Below are 20,984 nucleotides of genomic sequence, written 5' to 3'. Positions count from 1 at the left end.
GAAAGAACAAAGGCAGTCACTGTTTTTTTGATGTGTTGACTCCAGTGCAGCTGGATCAGGAACTGTTGATGAAGCTGCATTAATTATTATCAAAGATGTGAGGCTGCAGTCCAGGCTTAATTGAAACCAGATGAATAATGCATACTGTTGGCTTTTTTCTTTCCGTTTTTTTCTTTTTTTTGTGGTCACATTTGAAGGGCAGAGTGTAGCCTTGGAGTCAGGATGCACATGCACATGCAGAGGAATTTGTTTATTGTAAAGTGGGTACATAATGAATGCAATGGTGGCCTTCACATTTAGGCAGATTTTGAGGTCAGGCTCTTGTGATGTTGTCCTGGGGGGCCTGGAATTGGAGATAAGTGATCGATAAATATAGCAAATGGGTATGTTTACATGTTTATCTCTCTGTCTCTCTGTCTCTCTCTCTCTCTGTCTGTCTTTGTGTGTGAGGGTGTGTTTGTGTGTGTGTGTGTGTTTATGCTCCTGCTACAATCATCTTTGCATAAAATCACGAAACCACCCTAAAAATCTTGCCCTTCTGAGTTAAAATGTAAATGTGGTAATGCTGCTACAATATTATAACATTCTGCCATCAGACGGAGTAATGAAATTTCTGATGATGCAGCCTTCGCACGCTTCCAAAAACAAATTCAAAGTAACAGTTAAAATATGCCATTTACCCTCCTCGCTTCTATGCAGAGAATCCTACATTGGGACATTGTGTCCCGGCCTGGCAAGTAGTGTTGTTGGGCTCCGTCTGAGGCAATTAATTCCAACCCAAATCAGCTGGCTACTCATGCGTGAATGAGTGGGCTTTTTATCTGTCTGAAAATTTAAACACTTTACAGGCAACAAAAAAAGGCAACAGTAATATGTTAAAGTGCAAGAGCATGAAAAACAGCAAGGTGTTGAACACAGCACACAGCCCTTAGTGTGCTGATGGGAAGAGACGCCTCTGTGTTTGGGTAATTCAGCTTTGTCCGGGGGTGTAATGTCTGAAACAGATCAAAAAACCATCACACAAATTTCCAGAGATTATGTCCACAGCATCTCTCAAGATATGTATCCACACTCAGTCTAAAGAATGTAGGATGTCTATGATCAAGTACTTGAGCTCTGCTGCAGTGTGCCTTCCCATGTGCATGTCAGTCAGTTTGTTGTGCCTGTCCTGTATGAAAGAGCACAGTTGTTGAAGGACTGTCAAAGGAGTCTTACGATAGAGTATTACTGCTATTTGTTATTTATTTTTTGTGACAGTATTTGGGTGCCTTAAGTGTAAAAGTAAGAATTGCGGACAATGAGCTTCTGTTGAACGTTGAGGCAAATATTATCTTGTTGCATTCTCCCCCTGCTCTACTGAAAACGAACTGAAATGTGAAGGTGTTTTTTGAAGTCAGTCTCCCGAACATCAGTGGTTTCCCTCTCTCATTACTTGTAAACTTGCATATTTGAAATACAATAATCCAAATCTTAACCCCTCCCTTTCTCTCTCTTCTTGTGAAGAACCTGGCAGAGGCGGAGTATTCGGTGGCGTTGTACATGTACATGCGTCTGCTTGGCTACCCTTCTGACCGCATCAGCATCCTCACCACCTACAATGGGCAAAAACACCTGATCAGAGACGTCATCAACCAGCGTTGTGCTGGCAACCCCTTCTTTGGTCAGCCTAACAAGGTAAGGACACAGTGAACAGTACACACAGCTGCATCCAATGATTGCATTATTGTTTTTGTACATTTTCACTAGTGTAAAGCAAGGTTAGAAAAACGAATGCAGAGTGTGGATCTGAGTCTGCAAGATGTGCTAATGCATCACTTTGTGAGATAACACTTGCTGGGCTAAAAATCATAATCATGATGGTATGTACCATCAAACAAATATCCCAACAGCATAAATCTACTGTACATTATTACACGGCATTTGCTTTGCAGTCTGAGCTGCAAGTATAAAGTCTAGCTTTGTTTAATCACCATTGTGCTGCAAGAAATTGTCTTTAATACACCTGTAAAGGACCTTCAAACATATTCCGGTTCAAGGTTATGGTGAATCACCATCCAGGCAACCACATCTCCAGCTTGTTTAGCGACTCAAACAGGATTAAATAAAACGGAAATTAAGCTAGTTAAGGTATCAAGCTAGTTAAAATGTATTCATGATGTGTGGGCATTTACACATTTCATGGAGCATTCTAATCCTGAGACAAACCAGCTTCCATATGCATGAACTGTGCACTCTCCCAGCATCAATTGAGGGTGACACATTTCTCCTCTCCCCGTCAAGAAGGAACCACAGAGCCAACAGACATGTTTTCACATCCTTTATATGTAGAGGGCTCAGATAAGTTTCAGTAGGAACACACTTAACACACGTAACATGCACAGCAACACGGTTTCTTCACACCTTCAGATGTAGGCTAGAGTTTGCGTACGAGCCATCTATCCTCTGTTGCACTTAGAGTAAATTCACAGCTTTGAATTCTCACAAGGCATTACTGTTACCACAAACACACACACACTCTTCTCTGCCTCCCTGTGCAGTTTCAAGTGGGTTTTGTACATTTTGGCTCCTAGTTTTTCCAGCCGTCCTTACCCCTTTAATTTTGTGTATCTGCATGATTCTTGCGGGGTGGAAAAATAATGAGCAGCTTGTGAACTTTCTTTTACCTTTTCCAGTGTTTCCAGTGCTAAGCAAAAGACTATTTTTTATTTTTTTTACTCTGGCCTTCATTGTCCTGCTCCATCAAATCATGAGACCATCAAGAATGCTGCAGGTCATAAGACCCAAATAAAGCAGGACACTCTGTGCCCTCTGTCCGCAACAGTTCACATACCAGCCATCTGCATACCTCTGTGAATCAAACTCACTGAGGTGTGTGTAAGAGTGTGTGAATATGTCCGAGGAAAGGATTTAAATGTGTGAACTCAGTGCTATGTTCATGTCTGATAGATACCTTCAGATTGTATTCATCCATACCACAGTGTGTGGTTCTCTCTCTCTCTTGTGTTGATCAATTGTGTTTTCAGATATTTGTGGTGTTTGAGTGGTGGTTTTCCCTGCTGGCCATGAAAATTTCAGCATTATGTTGTCATCTGATGAGGACCTCCGGGGCCGTTCAGCGATTTTTGTCATTTGTAGATGTTAGTGGCATAGTAAAATCAACATATCGGTGTTGATGAAACAAATTAGTACATTTATTTTGACCAATTAAAAAAATATATATAATTTCAATCATTGATCAGTCAAAGCACCCTTACATTATATGTTAATATTGCAGAGAAGAGTGAACACCAGCAGTGAATCTATTGGTCAGTCCATATAAGCATATATTCAATTTCATAAAACATAATGCTGGTGGTGTTATGTATTTTGTTATTGTCAACAAATATCGTGAAAATACTGAAACTAACCATGTGTTGGTCTCTTGGTGGTTTTTGATTCCCCAGCAGGGTGTAATACATACGTCTTCAAGAACAGGTTGTGAATACAAACCTGCATGACTTAAAAAGAGTTCCTAAATAAGTTACTTTTAACAGCTGGATACAAGTTTTCTAAGCAAGAGAAGAGGCACATTTATAGAACTCCGGCATATTGTAGATGAATGCACATCTAGTGCCATAGTGAGTACGGCAGCAAGATGGATATCATCATAATACAACGAAACTGTAAACTTCACAGGGACTTTAATACTTACAGAGTACCCTCAGCATCTTTTCTGAATTATAATTTCTCAGATGTAATATTGTATAACATATACTGCCATACTTGTATATCTACACTATGGTAGTGTCAATGTTCACTGTAACGATGGAAAATGCCATCAACAGCAACAGTGCTGCTCACAAACATGTTTTCTGTAGCGCATTAAAAAAAAAAGAAGTGTATCAGGCTTTGTTAGTTGGAGCACTTTATTATTGGCTTTGGTCTTTTCATGGGATTTGCTGGCAATAAGAAAAAAACATGGAATATCACCAGTCTTATTCTTCAACAAAGGCTGTTTATTTATTGTCTCACAAACAAGCCAGGAAGCGAATCCTTCCCCTGTCTTTGTGTGTGTGGTTAATTCTATCACCTGCAGGCTTGGAGAGTTTAACGATCCTCTGTTGTTGTGTCTCTATTTTGTGCTGTGCAGGGCTACCTTGTTGCTTTGTCGTCAAGTTTATGTCATATTCTGACAGCTTGCCAGAAATTGTGCTTGGTCATGTTAAATGTCGCGCAATGTGAAGACAGAGTGTCATTCATTGTGCTTGTGGCTTTAGTCAGTATGCAAGCCCAGTAATAAAGTGACTGGGGTGACAGGCTGTTACATTTACTGAGAAGAAAGATAGCCAGAGAGTTGAAAAAGAAAGAGGGGCTCCTGTGAGAAATGCTGAGCAGCTGAAAGGTCATGGCGCTGAGCTTTGGGTCCACCGTGTGTCTGACAACATGTCACAATAGCTAAAACCCAGCAGATGTCAACAGTCAGTCCATTTTTACTGTGAGTTCTTTAATTAGACAGAAAAGGAGAGGAAGGCTAGTTCGCACCAGTCAAAATAAATGCATTGCACATAAATATCCCAGCTAAAGATGTCGACTGAATCTCAAACAAGGGGTAGTAAACAAACTGTATGCATGCTTTTATGAACGTATGCATCTTTAATGATGTTTGTTCTTTAGTTTACTCTGTGAATTTTAGTCCTTTCCAGTTCCCCCTCTGTTTTTGTGCTGCATTTTAAACCCTAGGAAAGTATTTATCACAAACTAGAATTCCATCTCCTCATATGTTTCCTTCACCAGAATCTCACCCCAACAAAACACTGATAGAATGTGAACCATGTTTTTATCTGTCTCCAGTTAGTTGGGATGCACATCAACAGAGTCAAGGAGAGATGATTGAGAAGGGAAAAGTGTGTTTAAGTTTTAAGTCCAGAGTTTGCATCCCTCGCAAGCTCTTCCACATTTTTCCATAAATAGACATTTCCCCCATCCCTCCAGTGCATTTCCTTCATTTTCTGAGCGCAGCAGCCTCTTTATCTTTCTGTGTGACCGCAACCAGGGTATCTTACAGACGGATATGTTGACATCGATAGGAAAGCATCTTCTTTGTCTTTGTCTTTTTTTTTATAAGGCAGATATGAAATCCCGACACATGTGAATATGAAGCCACAGGAAATTAAATGTTAAACTGCGAACGCTGTCATCCCAGTGAGTCTCTTGTGAAAAACTGAATAATCCAATCGTCTGACTTGTGCACATTCCAGGGCTTAATTGCTGTGAATAAGACATAGCAGGATGGATAGAGTGGGTAACAAAAAAAGAGAGAAAGGGAAGAGAACCTCACTTGACCATCAGCTGAGAGCCTTTGAGTTATTGTCTTCATGACAGAGAGGAAAAGGAGAGCAAGATGGAAGTAATTGTCAGTGAGATGGCTTCTATTAGCAATAAACTGTGTATGTGGCTCGCAGCATATTCTCCGTGTCTTCGTGTGCTTCCTTGTATCCACAGACATCCATGTGCCACAATGACATGACCTCTGTAATTCACTCCCTGGAAGATTTCTCATAAATAACTAAACACCATGCAAAATGCTACGCCTGGGGGATATTCTGTATCTGGGCTTCGTTGTCACTGTCTGTGGGCTAAAAATAGCTCGCTCACTAAGGCACTCCTTGCTAAACAAGTTGCACTGTTTGGGTTCAATACAGTTTCATACAGTTATAGCCTACTTTAGCGATGGGTGTCCTGGAGTGCAACTGCGTATGTCACGTTTGTGTGAACATGTGTGTGCATGCATACCACGGCTGTTGGACTTGAGCATTAATATTTGATTTGAACATACAGCCTGTGACACCTCATGCTATTGCAAAACCGACATATTGTTGCCTCAGGTGCTGCACCTGTTCTACATGGCAACAGGGAGATTTAAATAAATACTGGTCTACTACATCATTTTCCCCATCTCTGCCTCTTTTGCACACTCTTTCCACACTCCTTACCTGGTACCACAACCTTTTGTGGTTTGAGTTGTGAAGGGATTTGGGCAAGGATGACTGAGAGTTACATTAGCTAAAAGGAGGTAACCTTGACCACAGAATGATTTATTTAGCATGGCTGGTTCATAGGTCAGTTGCAGAAGTCTTGGGTCTGTGTGGCGTCTTGATGTTAGCTGATGTCCTATTGATCCTCTGTAGAGAATTGATCCATAGAGGAAAGGGCAACCTTTTTCTGCCGGCCTTGGGATTTCTTAGCATGTCCCCTGAATAACCGCACAGTGCGGTTAAAACCTATTCATGGAGACAACTGATGCCATGAAACCAACCCAAAGCATCCATGTTGATGACTTAGTCAACTGTCTGTCAAGAATCATTCCATGTTTAATACTATACAAATTCTACCTGTGTTTATTGCATTTGCTGTAGCAGGCAATGAGTTTGTATGTCTGTGTTTGTGTCTAGGTCAGGCTCTGACCTGATGCAGCACTCACTGTGTATGTGACATTTGTGCGAACATGTGTGAGCATGGCTGTTGGAGTTGAACTTAAACATTTGACTTGATTTGACATGAATGAGATAAAGCACTTCCACACAGCACCCTCCAGTCTCTTCCCTCTCTACATTCATGAGGTAAAGTGCATTTACTCTCCAGTCAACAGTCGACAAGGGGGAAAAGAGACTAACTACAGGACATTACACCTAAGGTTAGAGGTGGCCACCTCCATGGCTCACTGCTACGGACGGGTTGAGACACAAAAAGGAAGATAAGACCACTTTTCAATCTCAAGGTTTTAAAAAAAAAAAAAAAAACTCTCTCCCACTGTGTGAACACAAGGGACTTATTGTCAGAGAAAATTATGACCAGAGAGATTTAAATATGTTGGTAATGTCGGTAATTACCTGATAACAAAAACTCTCTTAGGAGCAGAGCCTCGTACAGAAAGTACAACTAGTACACTTCAGTTTTTCCATGGTTGCATCTCAGTTTCCTTGTTTTGTATCAAGTTCCAAGTGTAGGTGCAGTATGTTGCCTTTATTTTGTAAGGGGTAACGGCAGTGACAAACACAGCTCTGCTCCTCATGTACAGGAATGAGCATGCTTCTCAGCAAGACAGGATTACCAGCGTATAAAAGCAAATTGGCTGACATGAGATTCCTTCTGGTCTGTAAAAAAGAAAATCCCATAGTCACTTCTCTGCCGTTCCCCGTCTCCGTTAAATAATCTTTGATCCAGTCAAGCAGCGTGGCCCCCAGTACCTGCCCCCCCCCCCCCCCCCCCCCCCCCCCAGGGGCCCAGGTAAGAGGCTAGTGGTAGCAAATGCCCGCTAAGCCGTATTAGACCAGCTGGCTGCCCATGTGGCCCACAGCGATAACGGCAATAACAAGAAAACACAAGCACCATCGTTCATCTCACTCAAAAATACATTAAAAAAAAGAATTTAAGACGGAAAGCATTCGCGCTCATGGCTCTCAACATTTCATTTAAATCCCTCCACCTACCCAAAAATGCACATTTGCTTTGCAGAATACATCAGCTGCCATAGCTAAGCTAGCATATATTTGTGGGTCTTCTTTGTTCAACACTGAGTCTGTTTGTGTGTGTGCAGGTGACAACGGTGGACAGGTTCCAGGGTCAGCAGAACGACTACATCATCCTCTCACTGGTCCGCACCAAAGCCGTGGGACACCTGAGGTAATTACTTCAACACATGCCAAGTGGGAAAAAAAGGCTCACCCAAAAATGGACACCTTCAGCAGCTATTCTTCTGCAAATATACTCGTGTATCACACCTTAGATGCACTTCATCTGAGGACACAACAGCAAAATTTGTAGGCGCTTAACTCTCTTGAGACAGCTGCTCTCAGGAGGCTTTCTCATTTTGTTGCGTGTAACTACTGAGCGAAGTTCGCTAAAGGAAAAAGCACAACAGAGTTGCTGCCTTGAAGTATGTATGAGCTTAATGTGAGGCAGGGAGGATAAAGAGTTCTTCAGGATGGGAGTGTGGGGAGCTGACTGTACTTTTTTTGTCCTGGTTAAGAGAACCTATTGTGCTCTGATGATTGGGTTGAGACTATTAGACAAAGTGCTCCGTTCTGATCAAAGGCATAGCAGTCATTAAGAGGCATGATGGCTAACCAAAGTGCAGCAGTAGGTTTTATGTCTTTTCATTCCATGTCCCATTGCTGTCTGCTCAACTATACTTCCTCCTGGCTTCTCTTCTTAGTCCTTATCTCTCTTCTCCTCCTCACTCTCGCCCCCTCCTTCATTTGACTGAATTGATTTGTAGTGAAATGGCCTTTCACTCCTCCGCTGCCGTGAGATCCTGATGGGCTCTTCACACTTAAATACGTTGCATGTTTTAATACCGGGCAATTGAGGCCGGACTATTCCACAGTACTTAGACTTGCCATGCCGGCCTCTGGCTGTTATGTACAGTAGCTGCTGTTAGAATTGCACCGCTCACAGCTTTATCACAGCTGCACTGGCATGTGCACTCACCCACCATCACACAAGACAGGCTGCAAATTGGATCCCCACAGCGAAAAAGAAATCATTCCTTTGGTAGCTAAATACATGAACCCACAAGCCTCTACACGCCATCCTTGAGCGTGGTCATTTTTAGCTGGCAGAGAAAGCACCCAAGAACTTGATTTTGTTCTTTCCTCATCTCACAGATAAAGCAGTGAATTTATGTAGCTGGGAATAAGAAGTGCAGCGGGCCTAGAAAGGGGTAGTTTATCTTGCTGGCAGCTCCTGCTCTCCTCTCGATATCACTCATTTGATCTTGTCTTACACTGGATATTGCACACTGCCTCACACACAGGCCATTCAGTGTGGAAAGGTTGCCAAAGATTGTCCCTTTGACAATGTGATACAGCTCCAGTTGTAGTATCGATACAGAAGAACCAAAGATATCATCTCTTTCTATAGACTGTATAAAGATGGATGACGTGTCTCCACATCCTCCCACTGTAAAACAATGAAACTAAAATATCCTGGATATGAGCGCTGCCGTCCTTGTTCTGGGGATGTGAATTGGAGCGCAGGAGTCGTGGTGTCAAAGTCCCGACAATACACCCACCCAACTCAATCAACAGGGCTCAGCTGTCAATCATGTCGTCATACCCCTTTTTTAGAGAATCAAATAACTAAGTAGAGCGCATACCTCTGCCAAAGCCCAACAGTCCCCTTTAGGTCAGTAAAGCTTGCATTTTAAATATGGAACAATTTGGTGTGATTCGATGCAATACAATCTGGTACAGTTCTTAATATTTGTTTAATGTAGAGATTAATTTTCCATTATAAATTAAAATAAGCAATTCTATAAAAGTAGCACTGCTTACCTTACCATGTCTCGAAAGCCATCACTCTCAACCACACTGTAAGGTCGTAAGTCCTTCGCAATAAAACAGGCTATAGATGCTGTGATTACCCTGGACCTCGCCGAGTTGTGGCTGGAAAAAGTCTTTAATAGCCATGTCGTTGTCTTCCGTGTTCTTGCTTGTGCTAGCTGTCACTCTCTGAATTCGGTTAAAGCTGTACCACTGCCTGCTAGATTGTTCTCTGGCTGGCATCTGCAACAGGTCGCTGCTTCTCTCCTAACTCTCGGTCATATCGCGCAAGGTGGTTTCTCAAATGAGTTGTGTTGCCAAAGTATTTAAGTTGAGTTCCACACACCTTACAAACTTTGTAGGTGTTGTCAATTCTCCCCTCAACTTCATGCAACTCAAAATGCTGCCATACAGTAGCTTTCAAAGAAGTCGGTGCCAGTCTTAGGCTACGTTCACACCGCAGGTCTTAATGCACAATTCCGATTTATTGCTCAAATCCGTGTCTATGGATTGCTGTGTGAACAGCTCACGCTCCTGAAATGACCCGCACGCGCAGTTGATCATTGATGACATCACGCCACAGCGGTGTTTACGGAAGCGAACATGGCAACGGCAACCGGTAACGTGAGACTGTATGGCTTAATGCTAAAAACAGTGTGGCGGCAGCCGGCAAATTTGTGAGCGGGTGATATCACGAAGGAGGAAGAGGAGAAAGAAAATTCATATTTTAATGATGGCTCTATGCGGAGCAATAGCGGCAACATCCGTACAGAGGAGTATTTGGATGCGGCGTCGGAGCCAGGAGTGGTCGGATCGGGATGTGGCTGGTTACACCGAGCAGGATCACTGCTGTCCTCCATGTTTGTTTTGATTATGTTCGTGGCTCCCGCTCGCTCCCGCCTGTGGCACACTTTTTTTTCAATCAACTTTATTTGTCATTCATTTACAAAACAGTTCAGCGTGGGTCAGAATGACGTCAAAGTCGCATTAAATGCGACCTGGCTGTTCAGATTGCGGTCGCATTCAAAAAAATCCGATATGTATCCGATTCAGTACCACATTTAAATGTGGCCTGAATCTGATTAGAAAATGTCAGATTCAATGCGACTTGTGCTGTTCACACTGTCAAAAGCAAATCAGATATGGGTCACATATGAGCGAAAAAATCGGATTCAGGTCACTTGTAACTGCAGTGTGAACATAGCCTTATAGGCTTGGTGTTAGCCATTGCAGCCATTCTGTTGCCGCTCAAACATAAACAACTCGCACATGTGTGTTCAGTGCGCATGCGTGTACAGCAGAGAATCAGCAGGCGCTTTCTGTTGCACTCTGCAGCAGGCAAACTAATCTCAGTTTTAAAATTTCGATTATTAACTTATCTGCATTGAGACATAAGCATTCTAGAGAGAATCGCGATGCATCGAAGAAACGGAAAACAGACATCTGGTGAGCTGGCATGTTTCTAACTCCACATCAAACCTGTAGTCCACAGCCCCAACGGACATTAACCAGGGGACCTAAAATTAAATCCCCTCACACCCCCTTTTAAAAAATAGAGCAATTAAAATACATTAAATGTCTTCTTAATGCCCCTGTATATAGTTTGGCTTTGCCTTAATATTCATTCATATATTGGTGTCCCCTGACACTACTGAATGGTCTGCTTAGTAGGTGAAAGGAGCAGTGGTTCATGGGAAATTCTTGTGCTGTCCATTGTGTTTTTCTTTTACTGGGATCACTGAGGTGCACCACTGAGTCCTACCTTCCAGTCCTCCTCCTCCTCCTACATTTTCCCCTCTTCCTGCATCCCTCCTCATGGCAATCTGCTGCCGTGACAACCACAGGGGAGGCCAGCTGACCATATGACGAGCCGACCCTTGCTTTGACAGGAGAAGCATTCCTGCTGATACACACAGGCACGGTCACATGCAGGAGCACACTCTTTGACAGGGAAGCACAGATCCAGACGCACTCTGACATGTACACACACGTGGGAACACACACACACACACACACACAAATGGCATTTGTCCACTTTGCTCTGCCATGTCACTGCACAGCCCAGGTGGGCGTCTCTCAGTTGTGCCATGTCCACAGGCTATAATGCTTTCCGATTGGTTCTTCTCTTCTTGCAGCTCTTTGCTCATTGGCTGCAGGTCAGTGTAGTTTGTCTCTGTGGAAATGTTCAGGTTTCAAGTTTTTGAAATGTGCAGTAATTTTACATAAACCAATCGTATAAACCCAGCACAATGGTTTCTATAAGCCTTTTTTTTTTCCTTCTACATATTCATGGAACTCATCATGCATATTGCAAGGATTAATCCTCTTAATCTCATGAAGTGCTCAGGTGGACGTATTCCACATTTTTTGGCTGCGTTTCAATGTGAATGTGTTGCACATAAGCATGGGTGGGTGCCAAATTCTTCTACATCAAACCAAACACTTTTCAGTATCATCAGAGCTGCTTGAGTCAGCCAAACCTTTCTTCCCCCTCATATACTCTTCCATCGTCTGTGCTTGCAATAAGCCAGGACGCTTTTGTCTCAGAGATTTATTTTGCACAGCTCCATTTGGTTGCCACCTTAAAAACACAATATGAAGATTTATGACATGCTAAAATTGGTTGAGGGTGCCCCCTCAGTCTTTTTTTATTGTATCACTTTGTGAACAAATGCATATTTTAGGGGGGCTTTTAGAAGCTGTCCGTGAATTTCCTCCCTTCTGCCGTCATGTGTAATGTATGCAACTTTAACAACATGAGGATGCGCATTCAGCATTCATTTAGGGAGATTTGTCTTAAATCTGGCAGGTAAACAACTACTTTGCATCTACAGCCAGCCAAGCAGGTTTCCTGCAGTCTGGGAAATTACTCCTCTGCCTCTAATCTCTTAATTCTACTGGATGGCGAGAAAAACTTACTTCTCTGCCCTCTCTTGTACTCTCCCACCTTTCCCTCTATTTGTCTGCCTTGTTTATCACTGCCCTTCGCCTTTCATTCCTTTATTTCTCTCTTGGCTTTTAGATTTTTTTCCCCCTCACCTATTGCTGCAAATCCTTCACTAAACCCCTCTCCTCCTACACCACACTGCCTTTTTCCCTCCTTTACAATATTTCCTTGATCCTTTCACTTTGATCCCTTTACTTAGGTTTTTGTTTTTGCCCCTACACATGATTTCCTCTCCTCCTACAATTTCACACTTTCCTCCCACACTCCTGCCACTTCTCTTTGATTTTTTTTTTTTTTTTTTTTTTAACCCTCCTTGTGTCAAACCAATTTTCATTTTTTTTCTTCTCACTCCACAGGGATGTGCGGCGTCTGGTGGTAGCCATGTCAAGAGCCAGGCTGGGTCTGTACATCTTTGCCAGGGTTTCGCTGTTCCAGAACTGCTTCGAGCTGACTCCTGCCTTCAACCAGCTCACCGCCAGACCTCTGCAGCTGCACATCCGACCGCACGAGTACTACAGCCAGGAGCAGCCTGTACGTACAGTATACAGACATCAGTTTCTTAAAGCTCAATAATCCTCTTCTCTATTGAATTCGGCTGATAACGAAGCTCTCAAGCTCTGAATTTTCTGATAAGAATTTCACATAACTGTTGCACCCTCCACCATCCTTCCATGTCACTGCTGCCACTGCCCCCTGAATCTCCCTAATCCTGCCTCTATATTCTGAATGGCATCTTCATTCCACTTGGGTCCTCACTGGTCCCAACTGTTACTGCAGCTTTACTCATAGGCCCCCAGTCTCTTAACGGCATTCTGCAGGGGCCATCTGCAAACAAGGGGAAACACGGGCCTGGCTATAATTAACCCTAGAAGGTCAGAAGGCAAAACCACTCTCCCTTATTCCGCTAGGCCAGCATGAGATGACTGTTGTCTGGTCACTGTGTCTCGCTGACTGGCGTGTGTGTGGCAACAGGGGTGTCTAAAATACCCCATAGCCTCTGACACTTCCTCCGACTCTAGAGTGTTCATCCCCATGGGGGACAGCTCTTTTGGGCACACACATGCGGCCCCTGCTTAGCCCGTCTATCTGGAGTTAGTAAAACCCTGCTGCTTACACACAGATGCAGATTAAAAAGTCAGATTTTTGTCTGGTAACACTCAATCAGAACTTTCACAAGCTTCTTCACAGTGCTGATTCAGAGGCAGTTATAAAAATAAAGGATTACACTGCTGCTTAATGCTCCATGTAGACATATTCACAGCATTGATAGATAGTATTGGACGGACAGTAAAGCGCGATATCTAATCACATTCAATCACAGGGAAACGCATTAATACCCCGATGTTTTTACAGCAATAAAACCACACACAGTTAAGTTTTGCAGTACTGAAGCTGTCAGTGCATTCACTTTGACATGATCCCCAATGGGCCTCTCTGAGCATCACCCCTATATTTAGGAGGTAACAGCCCGGCAGATTGAATATTCTGCTCGCCTCAGCCCTCAGTTTAGGCAGTAAGGCTCTGTCTGCATACTAATCTGGTCAAATTACAAACTCTGCATCCTCTTGACTCCTTTTGAAGCTACGTGAGGAGCAAACACTGGAGGAAGAAAGTGAGAAATTTGCTTTCAAATGAGAAGCAGGTAACGGGCAGGTGAATTGTAATTTCACTGTGCAATTGCATCGCATCAGTAGTTTACCACGACTGCTAATGAGACAGGGATCTTTCTTCATTGTCATTCCTTTTGCATCACAGTGTTAATTCAAAACAATCTTGTCTTTTTTTTGTTTCCCTCACTCAGAGAGATGCTTCTGGACAGCCAGACCAAATCATCAAGAACATGCCAGAGATGGCAAACCTGGTGTACAATATGTACATGCACATGATCCAGACCTCCCAGAAGTATAGACAGGTAAAAAACTCATTGATGAATACAAAATGAGGTGTGCAGCAGTGCAATACTCTCACCGTCTCATGGTAATATCTACCCATTTGAAATTGTCTCGAATATGTCATAGAGGTGAGGTTCATTTACTATGATTCACATTAAACTAGCACATTAACAAATCTCTGTCTATAACATTATTGAGGCCTTGAAATCTCAACATCTTGTCCTACTAGCTATTTTTGGTATTTTTGAGATTTAAAATTTAATGCAGCAGAGTAAATAGGTCAGATGTGAGACAAATCTCGTAGACGAGCATGTGGAGAATTAACAGGCCACAAGCCAGGCATAGAAAGAGTTGCTTCCTCTAGAAGAAGAGGAACTCGGGTGATTTTTACACTGCAAGCAGTTTCATATATTCCCCCTTTGCTAATTTAAAGAAAAAGGCGTATGACACAACTTTGTTTTGACGGTGTATACACTATATTGTCCCAGTAGAGTGCGGCCAGATATCTCGAAGCCTACCTCCAAAAAAGTGTCCCAATAATTGCAAATAGTTTTTGAAATATTCCCAAATAAAAACAGTACAAAGACCGAATATTTAATTTTTTACATACAAAATTGGGAAAAGTTGTGGAATGGTCCAAAAACACATTTGGAACGTTTTTAAGGTAAACGGGTTAATTGCTAACATGTGGATAGTTTCATGATAAGGTATAGAAAGGGCATCCTCGAAAGGCACAGACGTTCACAAGCAAAGGTTCACCACTTTGTGAAGCGCATGAGTAGATTCAAATGACTGCATTCATTTTTTACATTTTAGTGTCCCTACTATTTTGAAGTGAGGGTTTGTTTAGTCAAAATACATTAAAGTAAAGGTGGACTCATTCTTCCTCTTTTCATTTCCTTTTTTAGCAGCAACAGCAGAAAATGGCTCTGCCTCCACAACAAACCAAGACAGATACAGTGGCCGAGAAAGCGTCTGCCAATTCTGAGGAGCCGCAGGAAGAAACCCCCATGGAGCAGGAAACCCCAGAAGGAGAGGCAAGCACGGAGCCAACCTCGGAGGACACCAGCGAAGAGAAAGAAAGTCCAGATAAAGCCGAACATGCTAAGATGCCCGAGCATCCGGGCAGAGACAGCGACAGTGAGGACAGTGGAGGAGAGCAGGAGCAGTAGTGTCCACATACATTACGTCTACTGTCTAATTATTAAGGGGGACTAAGTGGACCGTCCCTCAAGAACAGATCAGTGATGCTGAATTTGTTCCCAGCGATAATGTTTCTCTTTTTCTAGAACATGTGATTTTGTAACCATCAGTACTTTTTTATTAAAACAAATGAAAATTCCTCATTGTCTGTGACATATTTTACTTTATGTGCACCCACCAGAGCCTATAATACTCTTTAAGAGACTCTAATCTACATCCCTCTCACACGCACACATTGACAGTCAAACAGTGTATAGTCAACATGTTTTAAGCTGCCTTGTATCTCTCTGTCATGATACTTCCATCCATTCATCTGTTTCCCCTCTCTGCTTTAAGTACAACTCAAATCTGATTGGCTCAGCCTATACCAGCTACACAAGCTGCGACTAAGCTGCATTTGTAGGTCAGTCACTTCACCCAAGGGCCAGTGTGCATGCTGGGGGATTTCAACTTACCCTCTAGATGTACACAGTCACTCAACCAGGAAGCCATAAAATCCTGTGCCATTCATAACTTTGTGGAGTGTTAACGGCCCAGTTCTCCGCGAAACAAGTTCATATCAGCGACATCATGGTTGAAGCTTGATGACCACATTTACACAAATGATTTGAAGCTTAAAAACTTGTTAATATCAAAACAGCCCTTCAAAAACCAAGTTCAAACCTCGGTCTTAGCAATTTAAAGATAAATCCACTTAAAATGAGGAGGTTAACGCAGTCCACAGCCCTGCAGGCAACAACACAGACTGGAAATTCATTCATTATCATGCACCAGAGGTTGGTCGTTGTTACATCATACCTCGGGCAGGCTTGGGACTACAGGTCAGCTGCACAGCTGCTCTTGCCTGGGCCAGCCTAAAAGACCTGATGGAGAACCATGTGTTGATAGATGTGGAGAGACATATTTTCCACATTCAGTCAAGTGTGGAGCCATGTAATGTCTATTTTTCCATCTCCTGAGAGTAGGGCCACGCGGGGTCGAAGGGAGAGTTTTGGAGTAGTAGACGATGCCTTTCTGTCGACTGAGGAGAGGATTAGAATGGGAGGTTAGATGAGGGAGATAATCTCTGTCGGCTGAGGCTGCACCTACGAATTAGTTTTGACACAGAGCCCACGAGAGCAAATATACTGTAGCACATGATGCCGAAATACCTCGTGAACAATCATCACCGAAACATACTTTAGTGTCACATATGTATGTCCAATTAGTCCTCTACTAACCCATGACAGCACGCATACTTTTTTCCTGAGTCACATGAATGTCTGCATTGTGCAATTTCCTCCCTCCCCTTTAGCCCTACCATTTACTAACTTTCTGTTTTTCTCCCAGCTGGCCTCTTGTGAATTCAGTCGCCCGTGGTACCTTGTTGTAGTAAATTAGAGCTAACTGGTGGGAAGTGGCCATCGCTCCCACACGGCATCTCGGCGAGTCTCGAGCAGGACCTCGGGCTGTGAGCAGGACGGAGATCAGGACCTCGGTTCCTTCCAGAACGTTCCTCTGCTGAAGGTGAACATGTCTTTTATAATCACACGACAGGTATTCATTAGGTTAATAGTTACTTTGCAAAAGCTTGCACTATTAACCCTTTGCTCTTGGCTGAGATGTCAGAGACTAACAGCATGTGGTAAAACTTAATTTTGGTCATGAGCACAGATGTGTGTTTTCTGTCTAGTGACTGTTTTGTGGAGCATTACATTTTTTAAACATTTTGTAATTCGAGTTATTTTTATAGATATACGTTTGTGATTTTTGGGCAAGGGTTTTCTAATAGATTTAACAAGTAAAAAAGCAAGATATATGGCATGCAAGAGGAAAAAAGAAGAAGAGTGCAAAGAGCTGAAGCGTTTTATTTGAGGTTTGAGGCTACGATAGAGGTCAGAGTCCAGTTGTCCTGGCTGTGCAGTCTTATTCTGGCCTGAGACTAATTTCCTTTTTTTTTTTTTTCATTGTGAAGGCGTTTCCCAAAAGCACGGGATCCACCGTGGGACACACTCGTGTTGTATGTGTAATTTATTGCCCAACCCTACGTGACAGTAGTGTCACAACAGGAAATTACACATTACACGGAGTCAAGACAGTAGTGCCTGGAGGGGGGAAGGATCGGACCATTGTGTCTTAAAGCTAGAACAGACTCGGGGAATCAGTGTGACAGCGCACAACACTTTCACACTCATAAAACCATCAGCTCTGCAATCTCAACTTCAAGGCCGGGCCTCGGGGCTACATTTTTTTTCTGGTGGATTTTAAAACACACACACACACACAGACAAAAAAAAGCTCCTCTTGCTTCATATTGCATTCCTTGGAAAAACATTGTTTCACTGTAGCAACCGTCTAAACATATGTTTCTGTTATTCTTTGCATAAATCATCAGGTTGGGGGGGGGGGTTTAACACATTGCAAAGCTTCTCCAATTAGCAGTTTTTCATCACGGATCAACAGAAGGCATCTTTATAGCTGGAAATAGCAGCACATCATTACTCCTGGACTGCCGTTTGTTACCGGTGCTGACAGATAAAGTAATGCTCATTAACAAAGTTATGCATGATCTCTGCTGATCTGCTATTAGTGAGTGACTAATGTGCCAGCACCGGTCTTCAACGCCGTGTAAGTGGGCGGCCTGTTGAACTCGACGGGCATACAGGCCTGGTTGTTATTGCTTGAGGTTGCCAGCTTATCGTGCTTTGTCAAGGCCACTGCCTAATCCTGACAAGTACATCCAGATCATCAACAGGGCACGTTTCAATCTGATAATCTCCTATCATCACTGATGAGGCGCGGCTGCTCACAGGGACCGCGCCTCTGATGCTATTGTCGTGACTGACGCGCTGTCAGCTACGTCTCAAAGTGCTCCTCCGCCAGACTTCCTCCTCAAGTCTAATAGTCTGTCAGCAGTATTAATGCATAAAGGAACATTTGAACCTGAGTGTAAAATTACCCAGATCCTCTGCACAGCTTCTGGATTGTCTGGCCCATAGAGTGTGCACTAGAGAATTTCAATGCCCTTTGCTAACTTGTATGGGAGTAAAACAATTACATTTTTGCAGCTCTACTAGACTTTCCAAATGCCAGCTTATGGGAAAAAGACTTTTGCAAAATTGAAGTTTCCTTCTGTGTGATGGAACCGTTGGTGGATGTAGTTGAATAGAAAGAAAACAGTCACAAAAATGTCAGAGGATTTTTTGTTGAGTAGCTTGGTGATGATTTCTGGAAAGAGACATTGCAGTTGAGCTTTTCTAACGTGTTTTTCTGCACTTTGAGCTCCTCAAGTCGAGTGCCACCCATTTCCATTTTATTCGAAAGAAAGCAGAAGTCTCCAAAACAATCTAGACGGATAAATATCCCTACAGCTAAGAGGAAAACTATGTATTTTTGAATTTGGGGTGAACTGTCCCCTTAACTGGCTTTGCAAAGCATTCTGATGTCCACTTTGATTAGCTACTCACATCTTCCTCTCTTCCTCCCAGTCCAAGATGGCCAGTATCGGCTCATGTTTCTGGTGCCTCGTCTGGCTGGTGGTCCTGCTGGCCATCGGCTGGCCCCTCAGCATCGCCTTAGGGAGCCTCTACGGCCTCGTCTGCCCCCTCACCACCTGCCTCGGCCTGGACCGACTCTCTGATCTACTCCTGGAGGGGGCAAACCTGGGCCGAACCTGCGCCAACAACATGAGGCACGGCAAGCCTCTGTGTTGAGATCCGTCCCGAGCGATCGGGATCAGAGATGGAAGGGGCTGCAGAGAGAGAGAGAGCCTTCAGAACTGTTCATGTCTTTTTTATGTGAAGATATCCCGAGATGATCGGCCCTCAACGTAGCGAGGAACTTTACAGCAACTTATGTAACAAAAAATGTACAGAAGGTCCGGAAAATGGATTCCGCTCATTCTGTTAACATGTAATTAACCATGGATTTTTAAATTTGTACGGGTTTGTCAGGAAGGAAATAGGCTTTGTGTTCATGGTCTGTGTTTGCGGTTGAATGCACGATGACACTGCGAGGGGAAGATAAGAATGAAAAACGGCTATTTAACAATGGAAATGCTTAGACTTGTAAATGACTGTATGGAAACTTATAATGCGATTAAAACTGCTTTGAACTTGCCCTCTGTGTTGTGTCGAATGACTTACTGTATACGGCGCTCGGTGGAAAATCCATGTTGTGACACTTTAAGGTGAAGGTAAATAGGGAGATAGAGAAAAGGCCGGATATATGAACAGATGTATTTGTAGCTTTCCTTCAAGAAATGTGTTTACCTGCTTTTGTGTATTTGGGGCCGTAGAGTTTGGAGCCTACATGAAGTATAGGAAGTCGAGAAAGATAATTTAGAGTCTCAATCCCATGTTAACAAACAACTTTCTTTCTCTAGAGTTGCTCAACCCACCGTTAACTTCATGGTACCGTAAGGTATAGACTACAAACGACAGTTTTATGCGAGAATTTGAAAAATGCCTTCATTTATGCCTTGTTTTAAGGGCCCAATATTGACTTTCTTCAACAGTTTATCTTTGGGCATAGAAGATTTCTAAATTCAACTGTCATTGGTATCAATTACGCAGGCAAAAGTCATCTTAGATAGTTTCAAAAGAGTAATGTTAGAGTTTAAACCAGAAGCTAAGGGGCCAAGTTTGATCGTAACTTTGAAATTGTCGGTTACAGCCTCACGGTAAAACTTGAAGATTTCTTTTCATTGACCACGGACGAGACAGAGACAGAGAGAGAAATAGTTATACAGTTGTTTAGCTATAAGTGGTCGACTGCTTCTGTAGGCCTTCAGCGAAACTGGAAAGCACTCAGACAGCGAGTGTGAAAGTAAAGTGACGGAGCGGCTCAAAGTGTGAGACAGACTGCAAAATAAAATTTGAAATCTCGAGCAAAAGCTGTAAAACTTCGACATGCCGTCTGAATCGGTGCGACCTGCTGGCTCAAAGATTCGTCATTCAATCATTGGTTTGGATAATGACGGTCTTATGAGGTCTTTTAGAGAATCTAGCTAGGCCTAACAAGTTACACTTTCCATGAAAGTTTTGAGGTTTTGGATTCAGAGTTCAGACCTCTTCTTCCACTCCGAGACTGGAACCTTTGAACGCAAACATCTAAAGTAAAGATGACGTTTCATTGCTCTGAAGAATCCAGTGGTTCAAAGTGCTGGATGGCTGCACTGAAGTTTTGACATTGTGGGTTTCGTGCCTGAGTAAGTTATTGAATTTTGAAAGGCAGCACCCAGAGGACAGGGTGAAGAGTTCTCAGCGAGGAGCTTTGAATTTGTAACCATTATGCGCCGGTATTGTAAATGCACAAAGACAGGAGCGAGTTCATTTCAGGGTGGTCGATGAGAAGAGTGCACAAGGCAAATTAACCCAAAAATACAAGAACTATTTGAGTTATTTTGAATATATTCGGATTGTGAATACCTCATGCAAGAAAGTGCTCTTTTTCCTGCACTGAAAATTTCCCCTGTTCAATGCTATTATATATTCGTGCATTAATGTAAAAGCATAATTTTACTGTGGCAGTTAGTTGAGGTGGAGCTCATTTTAAACGGTTTTGTAAAGTGCTGCAACGAATGATAATTTTAAGAAAGATTAATCTGGTAATAGTTTTCTCCTTCCTTTCTCTATCAAAATAGAAGTATGGCAAATATTC

General features: G+C 42.9%; 1 protein-coding gene across 1 annotated transcript in view; it reads left to right on the top strand.

Moving 5' to 3' along the window:
• The window catches only part of aqr (aquarius intron-binding spliceosomal factor), a 52,944-nt gene extending 37,461 nt beyond the window's left edge, over window positions 1–15,483 (top strand). Inside the window, exons 32-36 of the mRNA XM_030391563.1 lie at window positions 1,504–1,674; window positions 7,577–7,662; window positions 12,606–12,780; window positions 14,051–14,161; window positions 15,050–15,483. Coding sequence (XP_030247423.1) covers window positions 1,504–1,674; window positions 7,577–7,662; window positions 12,606–12,780; window positions 14,051–14,161; window positions 15,050–15,313 — 807 coding nt within the window. The 3' untranslated portion in view covers window positions 15,314–15,483. The remainder of the gene's footprint in view (window positions 1–1,503; window positions 1,675–7,576; window positions 7,663–12,605; window positions 12,781–14,050; window positions 14,162–15,049) is intronic.
• Window positions 15,484–20,984: the final 5,501 nt, after the last annotated feature.

The sequence above is a fragment of the Sparus aurata genome, chromosome 16, assembly GCF_900880675.1.
Source record: "Sparus aurata chromosome 16, fSpaAur1.1, whole genome shotgun sequence".
Classification (NCBI taxonomy): domain Eukaryota; kingdom Metazoa; phylum Chordata; class Actinopteri; order Spariformes; family Sparidae; genus Sparus; species Sparus aurata.
Note: the sequence above shows the minus strand (reverse complement) of the source record. Positions and strands in the feature narration are given on the sequence as shown.